Source organism: Halichoeres trimaculatus, unplaced genomic scaffold (assembly GCF_033239565.1).
Source record: "Halichoeres trimaculatus isolate MK-OKI-2021-1 unplaced genomic scaffold, fHalTri1.1 fHalTri1_scaffold_16, whole genome shotgun sequence".
NCBI classification, from domain to species: Eukaryota; Metazoa; Chordata; class Actinopteri; order Labriformes; family Labridae; genus Halichoeres; species Halichoeres trimaculatus.
This window is the reverse complement of record NW_027437194.1, coordinates 25,127,817-25,155,284: the sequence shown is the minus strand read 5'-3', so window position 1 is coordinate 25,155,284 and position 27,468 is coordinate 25,127,817. Positions and strand designations below refer to the sequence as shown.

Genomic DNA, 27,468 nt, shown 5'->3' with positions numbered 1-27,468 from the left:
AGAGAAAGGTTCAAAGTGAACAGGATGTTAAATCACAATTTTCTGAAACTTTGTAGAAACACGGCATCCCCGTTCCTGTCACTCCCAAAGCACCTTGGAGCATGGACGCCAACCTGATGCACATAAGGTGAGTGTGCTGCTCCGTCTCCACTTCCTTTATCAATATCCTGTCTATTAAATCATGATACATTTAACAGAAAAATAACCTATTTCTTCTTTTTATGTTTTTAAAGTTATGAGTCTGGGATCCTGGAGAACCCTAAGGTAAGACTACTTACCGTTTATGACTCATTCCTTCCTTTGACTTTCACCTTTCAAAGTGTGTGCAGGTTTTTATGGTAAAATGAGTCAAAACTGAAACCACAGTGTGCGTATGTGAAACCCACACATTTCTAGTTTCTGAAGTGTCAACACTTGAAGAGCTGGTTAAACCCCGAGAACGAAACTTCTTTCATGGTTAAATGAAAGTTTCTTTATCACTGAGCTCCTTTTGACGTTACCTGTAAAAGCAGAACTGGAGGCATGAAAGCAGATGTTCACCCGACGAGTTTGAGATGAAGCTGTGAACCGTTTATCATAAGAGTCGGGGACAGTTTGTCACCTTCAGATGTGAACTTTATATATTACAATGTTTGACCTTTAGGTAACCTTGAGAGCACACTTTTCAACCTTCACAGAAACAGAAAAGAAATCGGTATGAAGGACGTACAGTGAGTCCTCTCCTTTGTCGTCCTCTCACACACACTCTGTTTGCTGCCATCACTCTTCAGCAAACAGAGAAGTGAGCTCATATTTTCGTACGCTCTGGATGTTTAATCCGTCTTCAGACAGCGTTACAATAACTCAGCAGTGAGGCTTCTCTTCCCTCCGCTGACCCATGCCAGTCCCGCCAGTGATAAACACAACTCACTCTCCCACAGTGCCATGGGTGAGACAGAGTTTGATCTCTGCTGGGGTCAGAGGTCAAAGCTGTACATGCAGGTTGCCCTCGGTGACCCCCAAAGCTCCCATCCTCAGTTGCTGTGTCTGTGTCTGTGTCTCTGCTCACCCCGGGTCCTCGCTGGGCCCTGGGAAGAGCCCGGGACACACAGACACTGACTTGTCGTCAGCAACGCTTCGACTAATTCCCGATTTCATGGGAGCCGGGGAGGGGGAAGGGTTAGGGCGTTGCGCCCAGCTGGGGCCTCCTGAGTTCCAGCCCCAACTCCTCGGGACCTCATTGTTCCACTTGTTGCGCCGCCGCAGGCTGCAACGTGGGAGGGGAGCCATTTCATCGTGACACCGTGACACCAAAATGTCACCAGTAACAGTAAAGTACAAAGACTGTGCGCCAGACAGATGAGTCCCCCAATGGACCGGGTGTCACAGAGAGGCGAGGGGTCCCCCGCTGCTGGAGTGGAGATGCAGGGGCAGGGCCACTGTAACTCCCAGACCTCTATCTCTCTGTCCCTTTCCCACCCCTCCGCTGTCTCTTTAGTGGTCGGCCTGTGGAGAAATGTTTTGAAAAGAATGAGAGCGACTGGCTCAATAGCATAGCGATGCATGATGACAGTATTGTGTGAGTGATTTCATTCAGGGGGTTTTCAATGTGTAGAAGCATTTACTCCAATATTGAATCATTTAACGGCATTAAATACAATGAAATATTTATGGTGCATGGGCGCAGAGTGGTAAAGGGATTTGAATATATTATCCCGGGCACAAAAATGATATCTTGAACTTTGAATGAGCTGTGATGAAGAGCATTTTTCAGCCTTTGGGCCTTCTGGTAATTTGTTTTTCCATGAGTTTGTTAATTAAGGTCAGTTAGACATCGCCACAAAGACCTCCCAATACCAAGCTGTAATCAAAGCTCAAACGCAACCTTATTTAGATTATTTTTAGCTAAAAATAATCTAAATATCTGAACCTATCAGAGCTCAGTGGTTCAAATAAAGCAAAGTAATGTTTCTTCTTAACACTCAAACAGATTCTGATCAATCAGGAAGGCCATCTCTGAGAGGTCATGTTGTTCTTAGTATCTCCTCTGTAGCAGTCTCTGGTTTCAGCCCTAAAGGCCCGAGGTGGACCTCGACTATTCAGACCCCCCCCACCTGTTGCACAAAGGCTCCTCTCTGCAGTCAGATTAGGAAATGTCCAAATGGTCGCTCATATGTTCTGCTGTAGATAAGAGCCGGCAGAGTTCAGGTTACTCTACGATTAACACTGTATCCTTCCTGGTAACCCTGAAGCATCCTGCCTGCAGCACAATGGCCCTGTGTCTTTTTCTATTTACACATCTCCATCTGGTGAAGTTAACCTGTGTAAAGACATGCACCCTGGGCTACAGTGGCTCTCTGTCACCAGGTTTACACAGGCTCTTATTATTGATATGTACACGTGGAGGTCTGCTGTTAACCGCTGCTGACTGTTTGTGTCAATCACAACCGTTTTGACATTTGACTGAAGTAAAAATATCCTTAACGTCCATCTTTTAGCTTATAATTTGATGACTATTCCTAAAGTTCTACAAAATGCATGAAAATGTTTTTTTTTTTTTGTACAGTGAGGCTTTTAGGCCAAATTTGACACATATTTTTAGATCCACCTTTGTGGGTGGAAAACTAATTACAATAAAGTTTCTTCTCATTGCTCTGAATGCAGAGACCATTTTATAACTTTATTATCTAGTCTTTGTGTTTCAAGTGGTAAATGTTTTATTATTGGAGAAAATTCTTATTTATTTTGATATAGCAGTCAGGACAGTGTTTAAGGTTTGCAATGATTAAATAGGGTTATATTACAAATTCCAGCAGTACTAGAAGTTTATGCCTTTTTACATTCGATTAGAAATATTTAAGTTATTTTATGCTTTTACATCTTATGTTAACAGGACATGATACTTAGGGAGGGGTACTGTTCACATTTGAAACAATACGGTACCGATGCACAGTACCTGGCAATCGGTATAGGTACCTGGTAGTACCAATTTTTGGCACTTTTATGGGTTTATGTGGTAAAAAATATAAATTTGTTTAATAATTTAAGCTCATTTTTTTTTCAATTTAACATATTTATTCCTCAATACATAAACTTCCAATGCTGTGTTCATGTCCAGCATGGAAAATCACCTACTCTTCCACTCACTCACAGTCACAAGGATACATTTAGGTACCTAAACATGGTACCTTTTGATTTTACGGGAACTGGTACCCGATACTTTTGACTAAATTTGGTCAGTACCTATAAAAGTACCTAATTCAGTACCCACTCCTAATGAAACTGTGTAATAGTAACAGATTTCTCCAAAAAAGAGTGTTGTAAAACTCAAGAAAACACACCCTCCCTGCTCTCAGAAATATGTTTCTTAGAAATAATCACACTTTTATTTATGTGGCGTATGCTACTTACACATTCTAAGTAGATTTATGCTTGAAAATTTGATACATACGTTTACATTGAGAAATTTACCACACAGTGAAAATGTGATTGTATGTAAGGGTTATGTTAAAGACAAATTGCTCCTATTTAAGATCCTTTTTTTCATGATGACTCCTGTGCCAGTCTCAGATTTGTCAGGAGTCTGTTTTTCTTGGTATTAAATTCTGAGACACCTCATGTGAGTTTTATATTTGGTTATTTTATCATTTTTTTATTCTCTTTTAAATCTCCAGATTTTTTATGGCATTTTTTAGGTTTTAATTTTGATTTAAGAAGAAGACAACCTGTTAACTCATCTCTATGTAGCACAGTCAAGTCAGAAGATACATTTCTGTGATGCTGTTACACGTCATTAGTATTCTGACGATTGTCAAATGACTCCACACACTGCACCTTCCTCAGCCTCTCCTCCCTCTGTCTCTGCCCCTCCACACTCCAGCAGTCAGCGTGCAGCCTGAGGCAGCCCGACACTCGTCCTGAGTCATTAAAACATCACCTCAGTCTTAATTATAGCTTCTGTCAGAGAGCCTCCCCAGGCCCGCTCCCCTCTTTGATCAGGGAGCTGATGGGCCAGCGCTCGTGTTGACCAGGAGTAAAGGAGCGTAACGCCAAGCCCCTGCTCACTGAGAGGAAATGAAAACTTGTTTTCTGCTGGTGGCACGACCGGCTGCAGAGATGGGCTGACAGAAGGTTGCCTGTGGGGAAAAGGAAGTGGGCTTGTAGGTTTGTGTATGCATGTGAATGTGTGCTTTGAAGCAGAGAGGTCGCTGTTTGTCATGTGCCTCGGCCGCCCTCAGGTCTGATTGGTCTGACCTGTGATACTCAGCGAGTATTCGTCTTCACCGTAGCTTCATGTGGAAGCTCCCGGTGACCATCCTCTTCCTCTCTACTCTCCCTTTCCTCCCCTTCCAGCCTCCCCCTCTCTCCTCTCTGCTGCCACCTCTGCCTCCTTTGGCTTCGTTGCCTCCGATTGAAAACCAATGAGGCAACTAATATGTGGAAAGATAGAAATTTACTTGCTTTAAGTTCATGCGTCAGCCCTCTTCTTTGCTGTATGGGCCACGTTTAGCACAACAATATGGCAGAAGCAAAGGCTGCTGAAGGAGCTGCTCTGTGCAACATGATGGTGCGCTTCATGCCCCATTTCCCATCAATACCCCCCTGCCCCCCACCTCCTCTGCCTCTACCTTTTCCTTTCTTTCAGGGCCATGGCTTTGGGACAGGTCCACCTGCAGGGGGTTAGAATTGAAATGCATTGATCTCGCGCTCACTGGAAACAAGCCCATTTCCCTCACTTTTTCTGCTTTCTTTGTACGCGATTGGCTTTAAATTTAAGCTCTTATTGTTGGAGCGTGCATAATTCTTCAAAACACTGACTGGAAAGGAGGCATGAATTGGTATAGACTTGCAAAAATATGTTTTTAATTGTTTGGAAATCATTCTTGTGAGGATTCTTTCTGCGGTAGTGAACCAGCTTACCTCTTACAGACCTGGTTCTGTGAAAGTCAAGTTGCTGTATAAATGTTGATTAGGAACAAAATTTGATGTCCTGCGAATCATATAAGGCCTATATTGATTTAAAAAAGTGTAAGAGATGAAGAATAAAATTTTGAGCTACACATTTTAAATTTGATGTCAGCAACATGTTTCAAAACTGTTAGGACAACACAACACCAGAAAAGTTTTGTATTGTTAAAAAAAAAACTTAAAAGGAAGGTCTCACTAGTTAGGTTAATTATCAAGTGGTTAGTAGCATGACTGAGTATAAAAACGACTCTCCTGAGAGGCTGAGGGGAGTACAGTTTCCTCACTCTGTGAGAGACTGCGTGAGTTTCAGAATAATGTCCCTCACAGGAAAATCAGGGAGAATTAATGGATTTCAGTATCTACTGAACATAATGTTGTTAAAAGATCTAGAGAATCTGTAGAAATCTATGAACTAAAGAGACAAGGACTAAAACCAAGACTGGATGGACCAGATCTTCAGGCCCTCAGGTAGCACCGCATCAAAAGCAGACATGACTCTGTAGTGGAAATCACTGCATGGGCTCAAAAAGAAGCAAAAGAGACTTCTCTGGACCTGAACCTGGAAAACTGCCATGTAATCTGATGAATCAGGATCTGACATTCTTTTTGGAAATCGTGGACTATTTGCATGTAGTCAAATTAAAGGGTGGGGTATGATTTGGGGGGATCAGAAGAGTCTATGGCATGGGCGGGCTTACACATCTCTGAAGGCTCCATTACATTACATTGCTAAACAGTATCTACAGGTTTAGGAGCAACACATGCTGCCATACAGATGAAGAGCTCACAGACAAACCACATCCTGCACAGAGTACACGACATGTCTCTGTAGTAGTAGTAGTGGTAGTAGTAGTAGTAGTGGTAGAGTCCAGGTGCTGAACTGACATGCTTGTTGTGCTTCTTTATAATCTGGCATCACATTTAAAACAAGCAAACATTTCTCATTAAAATGAAAGAAGAAGACTTTTTACACATTGCTTTAATCAAATACAGAGTTTAAATGATTTGCAGACCATCAGAATCTGTTTTTGTAAACATTAAACCCAGCAGACGTCTCATCAGGAAAAAGGATAGTGCTTTTGTTGCTTTGTTAACAAGAGAAAATCATATTTGTGTTGTATTATTTTTAAGCTGAATTTATCTTAGATTTCCTTAAATCAATGCGTTTCACATGAGCAATGTGACATCATTAAATACTGTAATTGCTAAAGGATCAAAGGAAGTATTGTCTGCTTTTATTTGATGTTAAAATCATAACCATGTGTTTACAACTGAGGAAAACCCTGCAGAAAACATACACTTTATGGAGCTCTAGTATTTAAAATTCAGTCCATCTCCCCCCTCAAAGCGTATGCATCAAAAAGCCTTTTAGGGGAGTCATTTCACTCCTCTCCTGCTCACTCTCATTTGGCATCTTTCAGGGCACTGAGGCAGAAAATAAAGGAGAGGAAGACGGGCGCCTTCCCAGTCAATTTGGGTGTTTAGTTAAAAGGAAGGAAAGTGATTGCGCTGCTCGTTTTCTCCTCAGTGACAGGCGACCAGCAGATGCCGATTAGTTATTGTATGATGATTTAGTGTCTGGTAAAGCTTTCCATTTAAATGCACCCAATAGTTATTTTGCATAGTCCCCCTGCAATTTGACTCAGCTCAGGAGACATTGGCCATCGTCTTGTCCTAATGCTGTGTAATTGTTGGAGGGCCACATCGCTGGGCGGACGCATCAGACCGCCACGCTCCTTTGGGTCCCAACTGTGACTTCCTGAAATCACTCCGGCTCCAAACAACTGGAAAACGACAAACATCTGTCACACAGAACAACTTTAGAGGAGGCAGGATGCAGTTTGAGGCTTTGTTGTGTGATGCCCTTTAATCAGAATTCTTCATTTGTAAGTGAAAGAGATGGAAACGTCACTCAGGAAATCAACTCTGGCAGACGAGAGGAAGCGAAGGCAGGCAGGAAAGAGGCAGAGCGTTATTGACATCAGAGTGTTGCTTGAATAGGATCTGTCATAGTATCAGGTGTGCTTTGACTTGTCAATTGTTCACTATTCTTGTGGATGTGAATCATTTCTTTCTTTTGCCCTTTCCCACTCTCCATCTTGCTGCATCCCACTTTTCCCGCCGTCCCCCTGCCGTGAAGGGCCACACGGGGAAAATGAAACCAAATAGAGGAGAAAAATGGAGCATCGATTTTTTTATTTTTTGTCTTCACTCGGCTCCTGATGGTGTTTTTTTAGGTTTCTACGTTTTCACGCACCATCCTCTCTTTTCTTCTCAAGTTGTCCATTATCACCTCACACAATACTTTATCCCCTCGCAGCGCTCTGTTTGGGATGAGGTCTCAAAGGTCCTGGTTATACAACGAGTGGGATAAAGTGTGTGAAACAGAGAGAGTGAGTGTGTGTTTTTGTGTGTTTTCAGAGTCAGGCTCCTGCTGACCTTTACCTGATGACCAAGAGCCCGCAAGATTCTCCCAGCAGCCCCGACGTCCTGGAGATAGAGTTTAAGAACGGTTTGTATTCACAGCTTTTGTTTACCTCTGTCAGTCCCTTGTTTTTCCTTTTTCCTCAAGAATATTTTTATTGATTTTAATGAATGAACACACTTACAAAATAAATATATATAAAAAATCATCATTCATCAGTGACCCATTCCCTGTGAACCTAAGGTCCCACTGCCCAGTTTGGAGCTTTATCAGGTCATCTAAAGATCAAAATGGAATACTATTCTCATAATATTGATAAACATGCAGGTGTACCTCAAAATCAAGAGGTAGACATACTGATATTAAAGGAGAGCAGGACACATTTAATATTAAAAAAAAAACTTTCAAGGTAGTGATTCAATCAGAGAAGGAGGCTGTTTGTTAAAACTGACTGAAGTTGCTGAAATGTTGTAAGAATGGCCCCCACACATATTAACCTGTTTTTACCTTAACATTTGTTGCTTTTGAAATATAAATGAGATTGCAAATAGGTAAACAAACATTATTTTAAATCAAAGTCTATTTTTTTTCATTTAATTATATCTGTTTATTTATTTCTCAAAGCATAAACAAAAGGAAATATCACATTAATGAAAAAGAGGTGTGCAGTAAAAGTTTGAGATAATCTAATGGATTAATGACTAGGGATGGGTTCCTTTCACATTTGAAACTATACGGTACAGATACCCGGTTCCTGGCAATTAGTATCAGTACTAACTCAACGGTACCAATTTGCAGTACTTTTGAGTGTGTTTATGTGGTAATAAATATCAATTTGTTTCATTAAAAAATCTCAAAGTTTTTCAATTTAGCACATTTATTTCTCAATATATAAACTTCTAATGATGTGTTCATGTCCAGCGTGGAAAATCTCCTACTCTTCCATTTCTCACAGTTTCAAGGATGCATTCAGGTTACGAAAATTGGTACCGTTTAATTTTACGTGAATCTGTACTCGGTGCCGATAAAAGTACCTAATTTGATACCCATCCCTATGAATGACTCTGGATCAATTTTAAAATCAATCAACTTTACATTTATTATGTGCGCATATGGTGCTAAAACTTATTCATAATTTTTATCCTCTATTAAGAACTAAAATTATAATGAACTGACTGCTATAGAATTTTTTTTTTATTTAATTTGTTATATTTCTTGAATAGATCTTGTACCTCTTTGTTGACTCAAGAGATGTTACACTTTAAAGCACAAATATTCTCACATTTCAAGATCAATTACATTTCAAGAAAATCTGGAGTTTTATTTAGTCGAAATAAGACTGTCCTAGTTTTTCTTCTAAAATAACGGCTTCATACAAAAGTTTTAAAGGTTTTTAATAAAGTTTAGATTTTGCATAATTAGTCTGGATGTGTTTTAGCTGGAGATAAACTGAGTCAGTCGTCCTCGGTCTCTTGATGTAACTTAACATGATGCTTATGGCTGCAGGGCTACAGCTCTCACCCTGACCTGCTCACACTTTATCACCACTCCTGACCACCCAGACTTATCCTTAACCCCTCACAGCATTACTCGCTCCAAAGCTGCCATGTTTAGCCCGGGGGCAAGCACGCAGGCCGGAAGCATTAAGTCCAGCTAATACACCGAGCCCGGAGGGAGCAGGGAAATGCTCATTAGATATATCGCCACGAGCTGAATAGTGGAAAGTGTCACATGTTTGTGCAAAAGAAACATCCACGCCTGGGGCAAACGGCACAGATGTCCCTTCATCCCCGGTCACTGGTGGAAGCTGCAGAGCGCTGACATCAATGGGCTGAGAAACACTGGCTCCTCTGATCACTCAGGCTTCTTGGTAGTTTTATGAGCGATGATTTAGGGAGCTTCAGAAGATTTGGTGGGAATTTTTGTTGCCAATAAAACTGCCTGAAGTGCAACTTTAAATTCCAAGAAGATCTCAACAAAGATATTGTCTGGGTATCACTTTACAAACTTGGTTATAGAATATAAGCAGGCTGGTGTTCAGGCTAAGAGGAGAGGAGCTGCACTTGTGGAGTCCGGTTTGGCGGGTTCTCTGCAGGCCTGCGCTCTATTTTCACACATATTCCTTCCTTTTTATTGAGCGCCCTATGACAAAAGCTGTTTTAGTTGTCCACACAAAAGCCCGAGCCTACTCCTCCCTCTGAGCACAAGATCAGCACAAGAATGTTTCATTTCATTCCCCCTCCCACCTTTTCATCCCTGCCTTTCTCACCAAAGTTTTCTCACTGATTAAAAAAGAATATATAACGACAGGAACCTTTTCCCCCGTCAAACACTCCGTTCCCCCATTCCTCTCCCTTTTTTTAAGGAGTAAAAAAAAAAAATCATCCCTCCCTCCTTTTATGCCAGAGAAGTGCAGAGGAAAAAGAGACAGAGAGGAAAAATGTAAAGCAGTAATTTTTCCTACAACTGTGTCTGCACTCCCATTGTCTGCACTGTTAGGCTGTGCGAAAGTGAAGAAAAGGATCACGGGGAGAAAAAGACCCCTCAGTGAATGATCGAACCCGCATGATGGAGAGAGCAGGGGGAAAAAGAGAGTGCAGGCACGGAAAAGGCCAGCCCCTACACTCCCACGTTCAGACACTTAATTTATTTGAACTTTTAATCTAATTATTAGGTATCTGGGAGGGGGCGGGGTTTGCTAATTCATCATCCATACTGCCCTCTCCTGCACCGGGAGAAACGTTTTCTTCTTCCATGGGAGCCTCCAGGATTCCCGTGATTTGAGAATGGGACATCAACAAAGCCCTTGTCTAAAAAAATTTGTCAAGTCCTTCACATGTCAGTCCTATCAGGGCTTTGTGAGCTCTGGCTGAAAGGAAACCAGAAGTGCAGGCATGCTTAGCCGTGTAAAGGACTGAGGGCTGGATATTTTTGCTCCTATTTCTTCTCCCTGTGTCGTCCTGATGTGGTTGTTTTACCGTCTCAGCACTCACACACTCGTCCCCAGCTCACATCTCTCAATGAACGCCGTGAACGAGCAGGTCTCTGATGTGTTTCTGGTTTAAGTAGCTCCAGACAGAAAGTGTGTGTAAGGAACCTGGGTGTCTGTAATTTCTCAGAGTGTGTTTTTGACATAAAAAGGAGCAAGGTTGATGAATCCACAAGTGGTTTTGTCTGCTGCACATGCACATGAACACACAAACACTCAGTGGCGCAAAAATTTTCCCTTCACTAAAGAGGTTGTGGGTAATAAAGCTGCGTGCGTAATTGAATTAGGTAAAGGCCGGCCCACAATTTCACAGCTTTCAAACAGGCCGGGCCTTTGAATTTATTAGCCTTTCTCACCACCTCATTTTGAATTTTCACCTTCAGTTGATGACTATTCATTCCAGCGCTGAGATAATGAGCTGCTGTCGGCAGATTTAACCAACTCTGGTTTGTGACAGCTCAGTTTGTTAGAATCACACACGTAAATAAATTAAGCAGGGTTAGGGGGAAATTGTCTTTAACTGTTTGTTTTCTGATAAGTTGACATGAGTTGACATGAGTCTATTCGCTGACTTTAATAGTGGTGGTGGAAACCATGAAATCCACACAGTTGCTGTTTTTTTGCCGCTAACATTTATTGCAGAAAATTTTTGTTAAGGCTTGTTCTTATGTCCAATTCCAGGAAAGTTGGGACACTGTAAAATGTCTTGATCATTTGCAAATCATTTGGACTCTGCAGTTAACAAAAAAGAAAAGCTTTTCAATTATTTTTCTCAGATTGACATTTATCAGCTCTTCTTTTATCAACACTGTGACTGTTTGGAAACCAGGAGGACCAGTTTCTGGAGTTATAAGATAAATATTGTTGAGGGATGCACGATATATCAGTTTCAATATCAGTATCAGCCGATGTTGGTCATTTTCTTTAACGTATCGGCCAATATGTAAATGTGGTAGTTTCAGAGCATCTTGAACAATTTTTCAAGACCCAACTAATATTGTTTTCTCTGACTATGTAAACACCAAAACTACCTAAGAAGAGTGGACCCTCTTCTTCCATGTCTCTCTTTCTGTTTTTGTCCAAAAAACAGACAAAACATACTTTTTTGATCACGTTCATCTCTGACGCTCCATCCTTTGACCCTTTCCATGATCTCTGTCGTCTTTTCTCATGATCGCACCACTCTTTCTCTCAGAACAACCATAACACATTATATGTGTCTAGATTGTTTTTTTTCTATTTACCAATATTAATATTGGTATATATCAGCCATAATTCAATCCAATCCAATCCAATTCACTTTATTTATGTTGCACATTTAAAAAAAAACATTTAAGTTTACCAAAGTACTGCACAGTTAAAATAACATATGAGAACATCAAGAAAAGAAATAAAATCAATTGAAATAACACATAGAAAGAAATAAGAGTCATAAAAAAACAAAGGGGGTTGAGACCATAAAAGACATAAAAAGACACGGATCACACAATTCTCATGCCTAAGTAAAAGCCAAAGAATAAAAGTGAGTTTTAAGACGCAATTTAAAAGTCGTTAGGGTGGAGAATATTCTTATTTTGAGTGGCAGGTCATTCCACAGTTTAGGAGCCGCCACTAAAAAGGCTCGATCACCTCGAGTCTTTAAACAGGTTTTTTTTTTGGACCACGAGGTGAAAGTGATCAGCAGACCTCAGGGACCACGAGAGGGTGTAAATATTTAAAAGGCCAGAGATGTACTGAGGTGCTGATCCTTGAAAAGATTTAAAAACAAATGATAACATTTTAAAATGAATCCTAAAATGAACGGGAAGCCAATGGAGGGACTCCAGGATTGGGGTGATGTGTTCATGCTTTCGTGCTCCTGTTAAAAGACGAGCAGCTGCATTTTGGACTAACTGTAAGTTAGTAGCCTGATCATAACAGCAATATTAATATCGGATATTGGTATCGGCCCAAAGTTTCACATCGGTGGATCACAACATGGTCCCATTCTTGCCTGAAAAAGGATTACTGCTCACCAGTTCACAATCAGAAATAACTTTCTGACCCCCTAAGGGAAATTGCTGAACAACTTATCATTATACGTTATCAGTGGGCGGCAGGTCGTTTTGGCAGATCACATTTATCTGAATTCCTATTTCCTCTTCGTGAGCAATCCTCCAGACGTGATTTTGAGCCCATCATGTCTGTTTTTAATGGAGTGCCACCTAACACTTTACACTATGCCCCAATTTTTCAAACTTTGGTTTTGATACCAAAAAACAAATACATTTTTTTAAGCACACAAAATAATAATAATAAAAAAGTCATTTTTCAGTGAACTCAATTAATAAAGTGTTCTGTCAGGATGGGTTAGAGTCAGGGTTAACCCAGCCCTAACAGAAACATGTTCATCACATCATCACATCAGACAGACAGTCAGAGAGATATAAGCATACAGCCTCATACAGACACACATTCATTGACTGTAGTTTTTAGTGGAATCAACAAGTAAATCAAGTCATATTGAAATTTAATTAACCTAACAATACTGTCTGTATTTTCTAAATTTTGCCACATGTTGACTTTATAAAACGAAGTTAACAAACACAGAAACACTAATATTGTTGAGTGCTAAATTCAGTTTCTTTTTGTTTGTGTGTGAGTTTGATTTAGTTTAAAAACATCTTTTTTTCTTCAGGCGTTCCTGTCATGGTGACCAACACAAAGGAAGGCCAGTCCAAGGACTCTCCTCTGGGTATCTTCTCTTACCTCAATGAGATTGGGTAAACACATTTTCTTCTCCTCTTGATAAACTCATTACCTTTTTATCTAAACCAGTTCTGCTTTTACTGACTGTCTCATTAGAGGTTCAGTGTTGAGACACACAGTTTAGTAGTGATCAGGTTTATTTTCACTGGATTTATGTGTGTCGATCACTGCAATACTGAAATCAAATGTGTCTCAGTTTTAGTAAAAAATAAGATGTCTCTCAGACTTAGAATGAGCTGCATTCATCTCAAGAGTCCAGAAAATATGTCTTATTTTAAGACTTTAAAAAACAAAAATTGTTTGTAATCATTTTTATCTTTTCATTTCTTGAAATCAGACATTTTCAAGACTTTTAACATCAGAGTGGCTCATATTAAGTCTAATTAGACAGTTTTTACTTTTAATAAGATACTTTGAGCTGTGTAATTCTCCTTACTGTGTTACTTTGCGGTCTTGTCTTTTTGTCCAACTCTCCAAATAACCAGAGCGTACTCAGTATGATTAGTTTGAAGCCAAAATAAGCTTTACTGCTTTTGTTTTGAAGTCTGATACTGATGCTGAAGATTTCCACAGGTTCATTTAAGGGACAATAAACTTGTTTCACAAGGCATCAGAAGCTATGGTGGCAAAGAAAATCAATGAATGCAGTTAGCAGCACATGGTTTTGGTTAAGTGAGATTTTTTTTTTTGTCTGGGTTTTTAAAGCTTGATGTTTCACATTTTACCCTGAAGAAATGCAAATTATGACTTATGCTGCAATTTTTATGTTTAAAAACACTCAATATGTTTCAGGTTCTTTATCTATCAAAGTGTAGTTTGTAGAGTTTGCTGTCAATAGTGTGAATTCATTTTAAGGGGGAACAAAAAATATTTTTCGGCTTTGAACTTTTCATTAAATTTATTTCATTGTTATTCAAAAGGTGACAAACAGGTTAAATTAGAATTCCCTTGTGTTGAAGCTTCCCTTTGCTCGCTCATCTGACTCCAGGTGATGTTAAAGCTATTGCTCCCACTGAAGGTTGATTTTCTCTTCCTGTCACTCTGTCTGCAGAGGGAAGCACGGCGTGGGTCGGATTGACATTGTTGAAAACCGTTTCATCGGCATGAAGTCCAGGGGTAAGGAATTAAAGATTAAATTTAACATAATCTGCCTTAATTATAACATTTTTCTGTTTACTGAATTAGCCGTGCAGCTTTTTTTCCTCTAACACACACAGTTATATACTCTGTACCTGCAGTGAGATGGACGTCTTTTCACTCACTGTGAAATATGTCTCAATATTTTAAATTTATATCCATTCAGAAGCTTCCCTTTCAGTATCTAAGGCTTTCAAGCAATTTGCAGTTATTTTACATGAGTGCTTTAAGTGTCACACTTTCTATTCAACTCCTGTAGAAGTGGGCTGGATGGCACACACACACACACTCACAGACACACTCTCGTCAAATGAAATGTTTTTACTCCAGCTCACCTGGAATCACAGATGCTGAAGTTACATGCATGCATACACTTACAGAAAACCTGCACAGTGAAAAAGATGACTGCACACGCCTCACTGGATGCACACAAACACACAGTTGATCTCATGTTAGCGCACGCAGACGGTTGTTTTTGTCTCTTTTTGTTGGCTAACAACAGGAAAGCTCTTTTGTTAGCGCTCTTCAAGTTACAGCTGCTAATATATGAGCGCAGTGAGCTGTTCTGTCGCTGTATGAAACACACACTCGCTTCTTTTCCCCTGCAGCACTATGTGCTATGATTGGCAAATTGACTGGCTAACAGACTATGGCTGTGCTGCAACTTGGCAGGTAGAAATTGGAAAATGGGAAGCCCACTTTTCTCTCCCCTTGGCTGAACAAAAGATCAAAGCTTTTTCCTCCACTACAGCAATAGGAAGAGGTGGAGCACAAGGTGTCCAAGTGGTTTAATAACTACCATCGAGTGTATGTGTTGGTCTTGTTCTGGAGTGATAGCAGTCATGTCGGCACAATGGATGATGGCTGGGGTTGAATGGAGACGTGTCATACCTATTTGTGTTGGGTCATATTTATTTGTGCTGGGTCAGGGGGGGCGGAGGTGATTGAAATGGTTTGTCAAGAATGTTGTCACAGTGCTACAAAACATTCAGCTGTGGCGGACTAACATTTCCCATCTGTCAAAGCGCTGTCAGGCCTCTGACCTGTGCAGCAGACGAAAAACCGAAAGCAGACAGAAGTGGTGGTTTGCTTTTGATGAGGATTTCGGCTGCGTGCTCTTGTTGCAGTGACAGAAAGAAAACATTCCTACATTACTTCCTGGTTTACTTTTTATCAGCTTTTATTGAACTGTGGGGAGTAATGACACATTCATGGATTGAAGCATAAAGCTGGAGCAAATAAACAGTCTTAGTCCAACAAAATTAACCAAGAATTAAAAAGAGGTTTTAAGAAATGTTTCAGTTAAAAATAAGATTTCTATCTGCAGATTCCTTTTTTTTTTTTACAAGTCTTGCCTGTTTATGCATGACCAGCAGTTTGCCCAAAGGGTCAGAGAGGATCAGTCCATGAAGACTTAATTCCTAATCTGAGCCCCTCCAGGCCTGCAGCATGGGTTAGCATACCTTCAGTACCTGTATTAAAGATTAAAACCTCAAAAACCACTGGGGGTATTGTCTCCTGAAGCTTAACCAAACGGCCGCTGTCATAGCTTATCCAGGTTGTGTTTCATTCTCCGCTCCTCTCCGTTAAGCCCGCTCTCCTTTGGAGCACTTAAGCCAACTTGTGTTTGAGGGCAGTTTTAACTTCTCACTGGATCTGAAAGATAGAGGCAACAGGAAATGTCCCTGCGTGTCCTCTGTGGCCCTGGATCACCAGAAGCTAGGAGCCATTTGAGCTCAGGTGACAACCTTTGGAGGCTTATGACAATTAGCAGTGATGCTAAGCTCTATTTTTGGCTGCAAGCACAAAGTGAGTGTTCCTCTATTTTAAGATGGGAGATGAGAGTATTTTTGGTCCGTACGGATCTGAAGAGTTGAAGTCAGGCAAACAACACACACACGTCATGAAATCCAACAACTCGGTGTTGGCTGTGGTGAAGAGTGTTTGGCTGCTTAGCTTGAAACGAGCCGTCATTCAAATAGACAGATGATGTGAGGAAGCGTGTATTGAGGGTGAACAGCACTTAGAAAAATGGATGCTGCTGATAAATCTCCAATTTCTGTTGTCAGATCTGTCTGCCACCATTATCCCAGCCCTTCTTTTGTTTTAGCTGACGTTTGAGTGACAGCTTCATTTCTCCTGTCATCTACCTCATCTTTTCTCTGCTCACCCCTCCCTCCCTGTCCACAGGGGGGAAATTGCAGGGTAGGCAGAACCCTGGTCCAGGACTTAGGCTGGCAGGGGCCTCCTACCCTGTCATTTACCCGGGACAGGTTCATCTGTGATTTGTGAGCGTTATGAAGGCTTGTCTGTCAGGTGGCTGATGACTAATAGAGCTGGTGTATTGATGCTGCTGGCTGAACTTGAATGACGGATGAATTCAGAGGAAATAGTTGAAATTATGTCAGTATTTTTTCCACACTGACTCATTTTGGAATCAAAACACTAAAAATCATGTGAATATCAGAGATTTAAAGTCATCCTAAACAATGGCTCAAGACACGTCAAGTCTGCAGTCAATCATTTATAATACTTTATTTACTTTTATGGTACAGGTTACAGATTTGTTGGTGTGGAAAGTTTTGTGTGGTCTAACTTCAGGTATAACACTATTTTTCGTGAACTCACAGGTTCCCCAACTTTTCAGCCCGTGACCAAAAAATAGTGGTGCCAGAGACTGGTGACCTCCTGCCTTGGTAATAGACCAACAGGCCAATCCAAAAACAAAAACAAAACAAAAAAAATAAATAAGGAACATAACATATTAAATTTAGCTGATTGGAACAAAGAACTTGACTATCTTTGCTCCTGTGTTTCCTAAATGAATCTTCTTCCTCTTGATACCGTCGTTGTCCTGGTTTAGTCTCTTCAGGGGTCTTCAACAAAGAATAAACAAAGAACAATGTCATTTCCTGTTGGCATGGTTTTAAATCAAATTTAGCTCCTATTTTGTTTATATTTTTAAAATAATGGATGAAAAAGAAAAACACTTCAGAAACCATTGCACTAATTTGCACTCTGAATGTTTTTTTTGCCCTTATTGTATATGTAATGCATTGTGGGGGTTTTTTTGCTATCTTTTTGTGTTGTTTCTATCTGTTCTTATTTATCATTCTATTGTTATGAACTCTGCTCTAATCTGCAGGGGACGACAGATGAAAACTAGCCTCTTGGCTAACTGTGTCTTAGTGACATGGATGCTGAGTTGAAGTGTTCATTAATTTGCACTGTCCCTTTAAATAAGTAAATAAAAAGGTGATATAGGCTGGTGAAGTTTATTGCATCCGTTTGCTGATGTCTGTTCTCACTGATAAGAATCTCAAAAGCCTTAAGCCTAAAGGATTCATGTTTTTTTCTGCATTCATCAGGGATTTATGAAACCCCTGGAGGAACGATTCTGCTGGCCGCTCATTTGGACATCGAGACCTTTACCATGGATAAAGAAGTGCGTCGTATCAAACAGGGTTTGGGTATCAAACTCGCTGAGCTTATCTACAATGGTGAGTCTAAACTGTAGCATCTTTACCGTCATATTTTATTTTAACTTGTGTTTTAATTAGCTGTCTAACAACAGTTTCATGTATGAGAAGTGTTTTCATTCTGTCCTTTCATCATCCCAGATCAGCTCTCACAAAATAACTCTATCAAGGTTCTGTGCGGCTGTTGTAAAACTGTTTGAAACTAGGGATAGAGGGGTTGGTATTTGGCATTTGGGGGCATATCGGCATTGACCTTTTTTAATCGACGGCAGATATGAAACCCATTCAAAACTGTGTTGTTTTGACTCTGATGCTTCTCTGCACAGAATGTCTCCCTGTCTACACTATGGAAGCCCTAGATGGTCATTTAAAATCAGTCATGTAAAACCAAACAGAAAATGAATTCAACTGCATTACATGCCTGTAAAAGGCAGCACAAACTCAATTCAATCCAGTTTTATTGTAGTTAGATAGAAATGTTTGAAAACTTTATTTACTGTAGAAAACTTTAGCTATTTATTTTTTTGAATGCAGTTAAGTGTTGGAGTTTGTATTGTTCAACATTTTTTACGGCAAAATTTTCACTTTGACTGCAAATGAATATCGGCTTCAAATATCGGTTATTGGCCTCCTTGCCTACTAATAATCGGTATCGGTGTTGGCCCCAAAAAAATCCATATTGGTCAATCTCTATTTGAAACAAAATATCTTGTTTTTCATGAACTCTTAAAACTCAGTTTCATACTGCTCTGCAAAAATGGGAATCTAACGAGTGTTTATGTCCTATTTCATGTAAAGAAATTGTCTCATCAGACTCAATATGAGCCACATTCACCTAGAAAGTGAAGTATAATTTCTTATTTCAAGATATGAGACGACAAAAATGACAACTGACCTGCTTCAGAATGGGTCAGAATAATGTATTTGTTTAGATTCATTTAGATTTTGACATTATTATTATTATTTTAAGGGAAATGAGATTTTTTTTTACACTTTTGTTCTTTACAAAAATGTCAGGCACATTTTTGTCATTCAGTATCTTTTCGGGTGAACGTGGCTCACATTACGTCTGATTTACTGAAAATAAGACACAAACACAGGTTTCAGTTTTTGCAATATGACAACAAACAACTCTGGATGAATGAGACAACTAAAGACTGTTTTGGAGATGGAAGTGAACGTGTTAAATACCTGTTAGGTGTAAGTGTGTGTGTGAGTGTGTAGCTTTTCTTGGCTCAGGTGTCTTAATCGTCCCTTCTGCTCGGTCTCCAGTCCCCTGCACCTTCATCCACATAATAGGATCAGCGCCATTAGAGACTCCTTACTCTCTCTGGAGGGTATAATTGAAGTGGCCTAGCACTCAAACACACACACACACCACACACACACACAGGTGCTACGTTCAGAGGCAGGGCAGAGATTAAAGCCATTGTAGGTTTAAATCATTAATAACTGTGCATATAGATGGCAGATGGCTGACAGTGGGGCTTATGTTAACAATCCACCTGTCCTGCATCTGTTTTACATTAATATGTCTCCATTAATCCCAGATGACTTTCATTAACGAGAGTCCACACATCAAAGGTAGCACAGCAGACATTAACATATCATGTAACATTTTTATCTCATGGCTGAAAATTTTGGGTTGTTAACTTTCACAACCAAAAACTCTCAGATAACGAGTGCACAGGTTGCTTAAAATCCAGGTCTGCATCCTGCTGCCTGTGTACAGTGTCAGTACAGAGTGACACATTGTGCCCATTCAGAGTCAGAGAGAGCGGAGCATGATTGTATCTTTGAAAATAGCCCGATGAGGTGGAGGTCAGCTGCTGCTAAGAGGAGGACCCCTGCTGAGTGGGGCGTTCCTGACCTCTGCACGTGCACACGCACAACCCGCGCCCATCTGTCTCAGAGCCTGACGGGCCAGGTCAGAGAAAGAGAGACAAAAGAAAGGGGTGTGTGAACTTCACCTGGAACAGAAATGAAACCAAAGCAGAGACTCATTAAAGAGGAAGCTGCAGACATCACACACACCTTTTGTAGACTCTGTTTCTAGTGGAGGATCTGCAGCAGAGGAGCTTCATTTGAATCATCTGCATTGTTTTGTCAAATTCCATTCAGTAACATGTTTGATTTATAGGAACACATCAAAACTACAGTTTGTTTATGCTGATATAGCACCAATAATTCTGCATCATTCCCTCACTATCTGTTCAAACACAAAAACACCTAAAAAGTCCTGCAGCTCTGTGCAGTTTGCTCCAGTTTCCTCCTGACTGTGACTGAGAGGAGCTGTTAGCATCTCCACTCTGTGCTGCACAGAGCTGAGCTGTGAACTCTCATCCTGACTGGAGAAGGACGCTGAAACGTCACAATTTATACCCAACTCACTTCCTGCAGGGAGCTGACAAAGATCAGCTGGTTCAGATGAATAAATAAAGAAATAAACACTCTGTGGTGTCAGTGTTACAGCTGGTTGATCCTCATACAGCTCCAGACTGATTCAGCTCATTATTATAAAAACAGTAATGTCAGAGTCACATTAACAGACTTTACATACAGTTATGTCCTATTGAGCTCACTCAGAGGTGAATTGTTGTTTTGATCTCTGAAAAGTTTGAGCCTAACAGTTCTCATAAACACTGCGGTGCAGCTAGATTCAGCTCCCAGCAGATGGTAAATATTTCACTCAAACTTTGTGGGCTGTTAGCACCAGGGTTAGTCAGGTAGCTGTTACTTGGAACAGAAAAGAGCCCTGTTTGTTTGCACCAAGAAAAAAAGAAATCTTAACAAGTGTTTTCGTCTTATTTTCAGTAGAAGTGTCTTTTTACACTTAATATGAGCCGCATTCACCTGAACAGTCCAGAAAAATGTTTTATTCTAAGTCATTTAAAGACAAAAATAAGGTCTGAATTGCTTGTAACAAGTGAAAAAAAATCTGCCAGTGGAAAAAGAGAAAAGTTACTTATATTAAGACACTATTTTAGTTTCAAGCAAATTTATGACCAAATTTTTCAGGTTTCATTGGCTTGTTACAAGCAACTCAGACCTCATTTTGTCTTTTAATATCTTAAAACAAGACATTTTTCTGGACCGACCAGTTGAATGTGGCTCACATCAAATATAATGCAATTTTTACTAAGAATGAGACAAAAACACTTCACAGTGTGTTAAAACAACTAAACAAAAACAGGGCTTACATTACAGGATCTTGTGCTACATTGCATCACAAACTCAATATTTCGTGGGACAAACATTTTAAGAGGTTAGCAGTGAAAGGTAATATCAGGAACTCTGTCCAATCAGGCAATGTATCAGTCTGTTTAGCCTGTTTTTGACTCAGGAATACATGTGGTGTGGATCATTGAAATATACAAAAACACTGATGCATAGAGATGCTGTTTGCTTTGCTCAGAGCATTTTAGGGAGCATTTAAACCTTTGCTCATTTGCAAACTAGATGATATCTTTTTGATTTGTTTATACATGTTAGGGCTGTACAAAACATGTTTAAATCGTTAGTGAATCAGAACGTCAGTTGTTTTGGGGGGTTTCAGGTCCCAAAGAGTTAAAAAACAATACGTCTAACTGTAAAATTAACAGCATAACTGCTTATGACTTTACCCAGCTGTCAAATCACTTGGCTTTCCTGCAAACCTGGAGAGGTAGTACATACGTCTGCTTATCTTTCTCCTTTTAGTGCCTGTAGATATCTTCTACTGAAAGGAAAAAGGAAGAAGAAACGTTGCAGAGGAAAAAGAGTTTTAGAAGAGTGATAACATTTTTAAAATGACAAAACATGTTTTATTAGTTTATTGCCTGTAAAACTGTACTTTTTCATGATATTCATGTTTTAATTTCTGTCTCCCTCCAGGTTTCTGGTACAGCCCAGAGTGTGAGTTTGTGCGACACTGCATCACCATGTCCCAACAAAACGTGGAGGGGAAAGTACAGCTGTCTGTCTTCAAGGGTCACGTCTACATCCTGGGAAGAGAGTCGCCAAAATCACTCTACAACGAAGAGCTGGTCAGGTGAGCAAAGGAAGGATAGGAGTGTGTGTGTGTGTGGGTGTGCGAGTGTGTGTTTCTGTGAATGAATCAGTGTGTGTTCAGAGCAGATGGCTGTGTTTCGCTGCTCTGTGTAGATTTTCACCATCCAGCCTGTAGTCAGATCAGCTCAGCAGAGATCTCTTCAACGAGCTGAACGGACCCTCCTCACAAAGACATCAGACAAGTTTCAAGCTCAGTTCCTTGAGGGCAGACCCCGACCCCATCCCCCTCTCGCTGCACCCCCCCAGTGGCCTTCTTGGCCCTGCTAACAGTGGGTTTGTTCAGGAGCCTGACCCCTGATGCCCTGTGGGCAGGCTCAGCACTGACCAGAGGAAAACCTCTCCATATGCCTCTCCATCTCCACTTCAGTCACACACACACACACACACACACACACACACACACACACACACACACACACACACACACACACACACACACACTCACACACTCACACACACACACTCCAGTGTTACCCTAAAGTCAGTGAGCTAATGGTGTTTTCAGCCAGAGGAGAGAGGTGAATTCAGCAGCTTTTAGGAGGAAAGTACGTGGGTGTCGTGCTGGTTTAGCAGGTCAGCGAGAAGTAAAGAAGAAAGGTTTCTCACACATTAAGCCTCACACAGGAGCAGGAAACACAACCGCAGTAGCAATTAAGTTTTAATTGAATAAGTGGAGAAAATAATAGAGATTATAAAGGACATGGGCTGAATCACCCAGAATATCCTGAGTGTTGTTTTCTGTAAAAAAAAAAAAAAAAAAAAAACCACAAATATCAGCTGAGTCAACAAATTCTCAACCAGCCAGGTGTGAAGAAACGGTTTTGAAGAAGTCTCATGTTCTGGGATCAACACCTGACCTTTCAGACATGTCTTCAACATGTGTGTATGTGCGTGTGACCAAGGTGTTGTGTTGCAGAATGCAAAAACCTTGAGGCTGCTAACAGATGGGTGCAGAGAATCAGATTGTAATCTGTGCTGATGTTGGGTGATTAGCTGTGATTGGTTGGACTGTGGGTATTTTAAATGAACATATATCTTACATAGCTGTACATAAACTTGGAATAAATCATCTTTTTGTGTAAATACAGAGAAGACTTCCTCACTTAAAGGGTACATATCATGCTGATCCCTGATTTAATACTTACATATAATATAAAAAATTTGAAAACAAGACCTTTCACCCCCTGAATTTTCAAAAAATGAGATGTTGTATTTTTTCTGATATCCCAGAACGAGATTTGATGCCTCTGAAAATAGGCCATTGCCATTTGGCCGCGAGATTTCAATTTTGTGTGACAACAGGAGGATCCTTTCTTTTTATTGGAGTAATCTGATAAAGCAGCTCCTCCTCTGTGATGTCAGTTAGTCACACAACCGCCACCGAGGGATACACCCACCAAGAGCCGAGTATCCCCCCTCAGATGCTGGATGCAGGGACTCTGCTGAGCAGCTCGGCTTTACATGGTGAATTAGCAGTTAAAACACTAGTTTTAGCAGACGTCGTAATACTTGTGAGACTGTGATATTTGCATGCCTGTTCTGACATGCACTGTGAACCTGGACCACAATAATGCTGCGGTAATAACATAGTGAGGAACTGACGGTAGAGCCGATCTTTAGACTACACTTTCAGCATGATGGATAAAACAGACAGAGAAAAGTGAAGGAGCAGGATGGAGCCCTGTTATAGAAATAGTTTATTGGTGAAGTCTGCCTATATTTCCACTTATAAACTATACATGTTACAGTACCGGTTTGACTCACCACACTGAAGCATCCTGAGATGAACTGTGTTGAGGTGGATTTTCTTCCTCCTGAGCTGCAGAACCGTCTGGGTCTGACTCAGGGTCCAATACAAAAGGATGTATCCTACACTCTGCCATTTTATTAGTGCTATCAATGCCTTAAGGTGAAGTTTTGGCAAACAGCAAACTCGCTCTGTCTGCTTCATTCAATGTGGCGATTTTGTAAATACTGCCATGCTGCAAAAACCGCCCCCTGGCTCTACCCCCTCCGCCCCTCTGATAGAACCGACCAATCAGAGCACAAAGGGCTGTGACGTTGCGAGGTTACTGGAGGTCATTCTCCAAACGAAGCGTTTCAACGAGATCTTCAGAATGGCCTAAAATGAGGATATTGAGAACGCTATTGTGGGGCAATGAAGGAACTAAATGACTTGTACTGAGGTCAGAAATGCTTTACAGGCATCCTAGTCTGGCATAGTGAAAAGGAGAAACAAGCATGATATGTCCACTTTGATTTAAGAGCAGCAAATTTTAAGGATTGAGAAAAGCGACCTTCAAAGATGAAGTTTGTTCTCACTGTGCCGTGTTGTCTTCTTGTGTTTGTTTACAAAAATCAAGTGATAGAGACAACAACTCATAAAAAAAGCAAGTGAAATGAGTTGTTTGTCATAAATGGTGGTGTATCAAAGATTATTACACCTTTTACTGCGGCATTAATCACAGGTATACAGGTAAAAGCATCAGTCTCACACACACACACACACACACTCTTCTTAGGGATTACATGATGATCCGTCACAATCACACACACATACACACACAGAGCAGATTAGGCATGAAGCCCCCGCTGACATCCTGTTGGCTCTCCACGGGCCACGGTAAACGGCGTCATTAACGCTGGTAATACAGCCCGTCAGCGCGCCCGTCTGAGTCAGAAATGTCACCCTGCTCGCCGTCCACCAGCTCGCTCTCAATTAGACTGCAGGGTGTCTACACTAAATATCACATGCTTACACACACACACACACACACACACACACACACGTATTCTTTGAAACCACTCGCTCATGAGTGTTCAGGTGCCGTGTAGTGAGAGTTGATGATTTAGTTTTCACTCGTTTTTTTTCTCTATAGTGTTTATCCCATCATTTTTTGGCAATTTCCTCCTTTGCTAAGTGCTTCTGAAGAATGAGAGCGAGCTGTATGTCGAGAGTCTGGGGTGTCATTCAGGGGAGAGGGCTCTGTGAGGAAGTGTATTAAGCACTGCAGGTAGAAACTGCTGTAATTACACCGACACACAGAACAGAAGAGTCGACAACGAGCAGCTCAGATGGAAAAAAGAGCGGCGTAAGTCAACATTTACCTCTTTTTTTTAATGATAAACCTGAAAGACAGAGACAATCAGATTAAAAAATCATCTCATCTCTCGGCTCAGATCTGATATTATGGGATTGTTTTAAAACGTTCATCTTCAGTGCGTTTGTGTTTGTTTTCATTCTCTGATATTGATTCTGTTATTCAGGACAAACAATGCTAAAGTGAAGCATTCAGAGGAAAATCAATGGGAACAATATCTGAAAAAAAGCCCATTGTCGATGATCCAGTTATCTCAGTAGTTGACGAGGCGCCGCGTCTCTTATGTTGCTGCAACAATGCTGAGTATACTGATCATTTCATAAAAGACAATTCTCTCCCTCCCTGAAGTTTGCGGTTTCTTTTCAGCCGTGTTTTCCTCAAAGAAACTAAGACCTGAAAACTGATGTCACCTGTCTGCCACCAACAATTTAATGTGAACATTTTCACATCATAAACAGACACCAAGACCCTGAATAAACAACTATCAGCCAAAGAAAGTCACAGGAAGGAAGAGTCATTCTGCTTCGGAGGAAAGTTGGTCCTTTCTACTTCTCAGAGGTCGCTTCTTTAAGTTAGAGACAAGAAGGAAGTCTTCTTTCCAAAGTGCTGGAAACCTTCCACATAGATTTTGCTTCATGTTGACATGAAAGCATCATTTGTCGGCTGAACATCCATGATGAGAATCTCCTGTTCCACCACATCCCAAAGGTGCTGTATTGGATTGAGATCTGGGGACTGTGGAGGACATTTGAGTACAGGGAACTCATTGTCATGTTGAAGAAACCAGTCTGAGATGATTCCAGCTTTGTGACATGGAGCGTTATCCTGCTGGAAGTAGCCATCAGAAGATGGGTACACTGTGCTCATAAAGGGATGGACATGGTCAGCAACGATACTCAGGTAGGCTGTGGACTTTAAACCATGCTCAGTTGGTACTAAGGGGCCCAAAGTGAGCCAAGAAAATATCCCCCACACCATTACACCAGCAGCAGCAGCCTGAACCATTGATACAAGGCAGGATGGATCCATGCTTTCATGTTGTTGACGCCAAATTCTGACCCTACCATCTGAATGTGGAGCAGAAATCCAGACTCATCAGACCAGGCAACGTTTTTCCAATCTTCTGTTGTCCAGTTTTGGTGTTGCTGTGTGAATTGTAGCCTCAGTTTCCTGTTCTTAGCTGACAGGAGGGTCACTCGGTGTGGTCTTCTGCTGCTGTAGCCCATCTGTCTCAAGGTTGGACGTGTTGTGTGTTCAGAGATGATCTTCTGCAGACCTCGGTTGTAACCAGTGGTTATTTGAGTTACTGTTGCTTTTCAATCAGCTCCAACCAGTCTGTCCATTCTCCTCTGACCTCTGGCATCAACGAGGTATTTAGTCCCACAGAACTGCTGCTCACTGGATATTTTCTCTTTTTGGGACCATTCTCTGTAAACCCTAGAGATGGTTGTGGGTTAAAATCCCAGTAGATCAGCAGTTTCTGACACACTCAGACCAACAACCATGCCACATTCAGAGTCCCTTAAACCACCTTTCTACCCCATCCTGATGCTCAGTTTTGACTTCAACAGCTTGTCTTCACCATGTCTACATGTCTGATTACAAACCGTTAAACAGGTTAAAGTGACCAGTGAGTGAGTGAGTGACTGTATTTCTGTCTTTTCCCTCCAGCATGGACGTGCAGGGAGACTATGACCCATGTGATGCCTCTGGATTCATCAGGATTAATGCCGTCAGGTTGGCGACCTTTGACCTTTTATTTTCCCAAACAGCACTGATGCATCATCCACTCACCTTTGATTCAAAAGCTTATCACCTTTTGTTTTTCTCTCTCCACAGGTTACGGGAACACAACCGTCTGCAGGGTTTCTCTAACTCTCAGCAGTAACAGCTGCAGCTCTGGGAAACATATCCTCTCCACTCTTCCTTAGACAGTTCTAGTTATAGTTCGACTCTGTGCCTCTGTTGTCTGCCTCTTGCCTTATTGTCCAGTTATTTATGAAAGCACAAGGGTTCAACACTAAAGCGTTCTTACCGTACTGTGATGCTTCATAGCTGCTGAGGAGAGGAGGAGGAGTAACCGTGGGTGGGGTTAGTTCAAATCAGGTGTAAATGTGTTCCTGAAAACCACATCGCTAATGTGTTTCTAAGTATTTTACCTCCTGAATTTTGTGTCATTCTTAGCATCTGAAAGCTGAACACAAACATTAAACTAATAGTTTGTTTCAGAAACAAAATGAGTTGTGTGTTTTTTTTCTTAGAACAAACACTGTTGAAACACTGAAGCCTCTGTCCCTTTAAACGTGTCAGTGATTAAAAGCTCACGTCTGTGTCAGGCTGCCTCTTCATTAACGTCTGCCTGTTTAAGTCTCAGAGCTGTACAGATCCTGCCCCGTGTGGACTTTGGGGCTGAGAGGACGAACAGATCATGTTTGTAATATGTAAATCAAACAAAAGCAGGAAAGCAGCTCAGGCCGCTGATAGCTGCTGGAGCAGAGATGATGAGGCCATTCCTGGGCTCAAATGGCACAAGTCAGATGGAAGGAAAACCAATTGGCCACATATGTATACTTTCCTGCTCAGCATGGGGTC

The 27,468-nt window shown here is 41.0% G+C and overlaps 1 protein-coding gene across 1 annotated transcript in view; it reads left to right on the top strand.

The window, feature by feature from the left end:
- ass1 (argininosuccinate synthase 1) overlaps positions 1–27,076 on the top strand; it is a 35,790-nt gene extending 8,714 nt beyond the window's left edge. Inside the window, exons 7-15 of the mRNA XM_074690429.1 lie at positions 57–127; positions 234–264; positions 7,369–7,459; positions 13,039–13,123; positions 14,161–14,225; positions 17,615–17,746; positions 21,599–21,755; positions 26,548–26,613; positions 26,716–27,076. Of these exons, the coding sequence (XP_074546530.1) occupies positions 57–127; positions 234–264; positions 7,369–7,459; positions 13,039–13,123; positions 14,161–14,225; positions 17,615–17,746; positions 21,599–21,755; positions 26,548–26,613; positions 26,716–26,764 (747 nt within the window). The 3' untranslated portion in view covers positions 26,765–27,076. The remainder of the gene's footprint in view (positions 1–56; positions 128–233; positions 265–7,368; positions 7,460–13,038; positions 13,124–14,160; positions 14,226–17,614; positions 17,747–21,598; positions 21,756–26,547; positions 26,614–26,715) is intronic.
- The last annotated feature ends 392 nt before the right edge of the window (positions 27,077–27,468 follow it).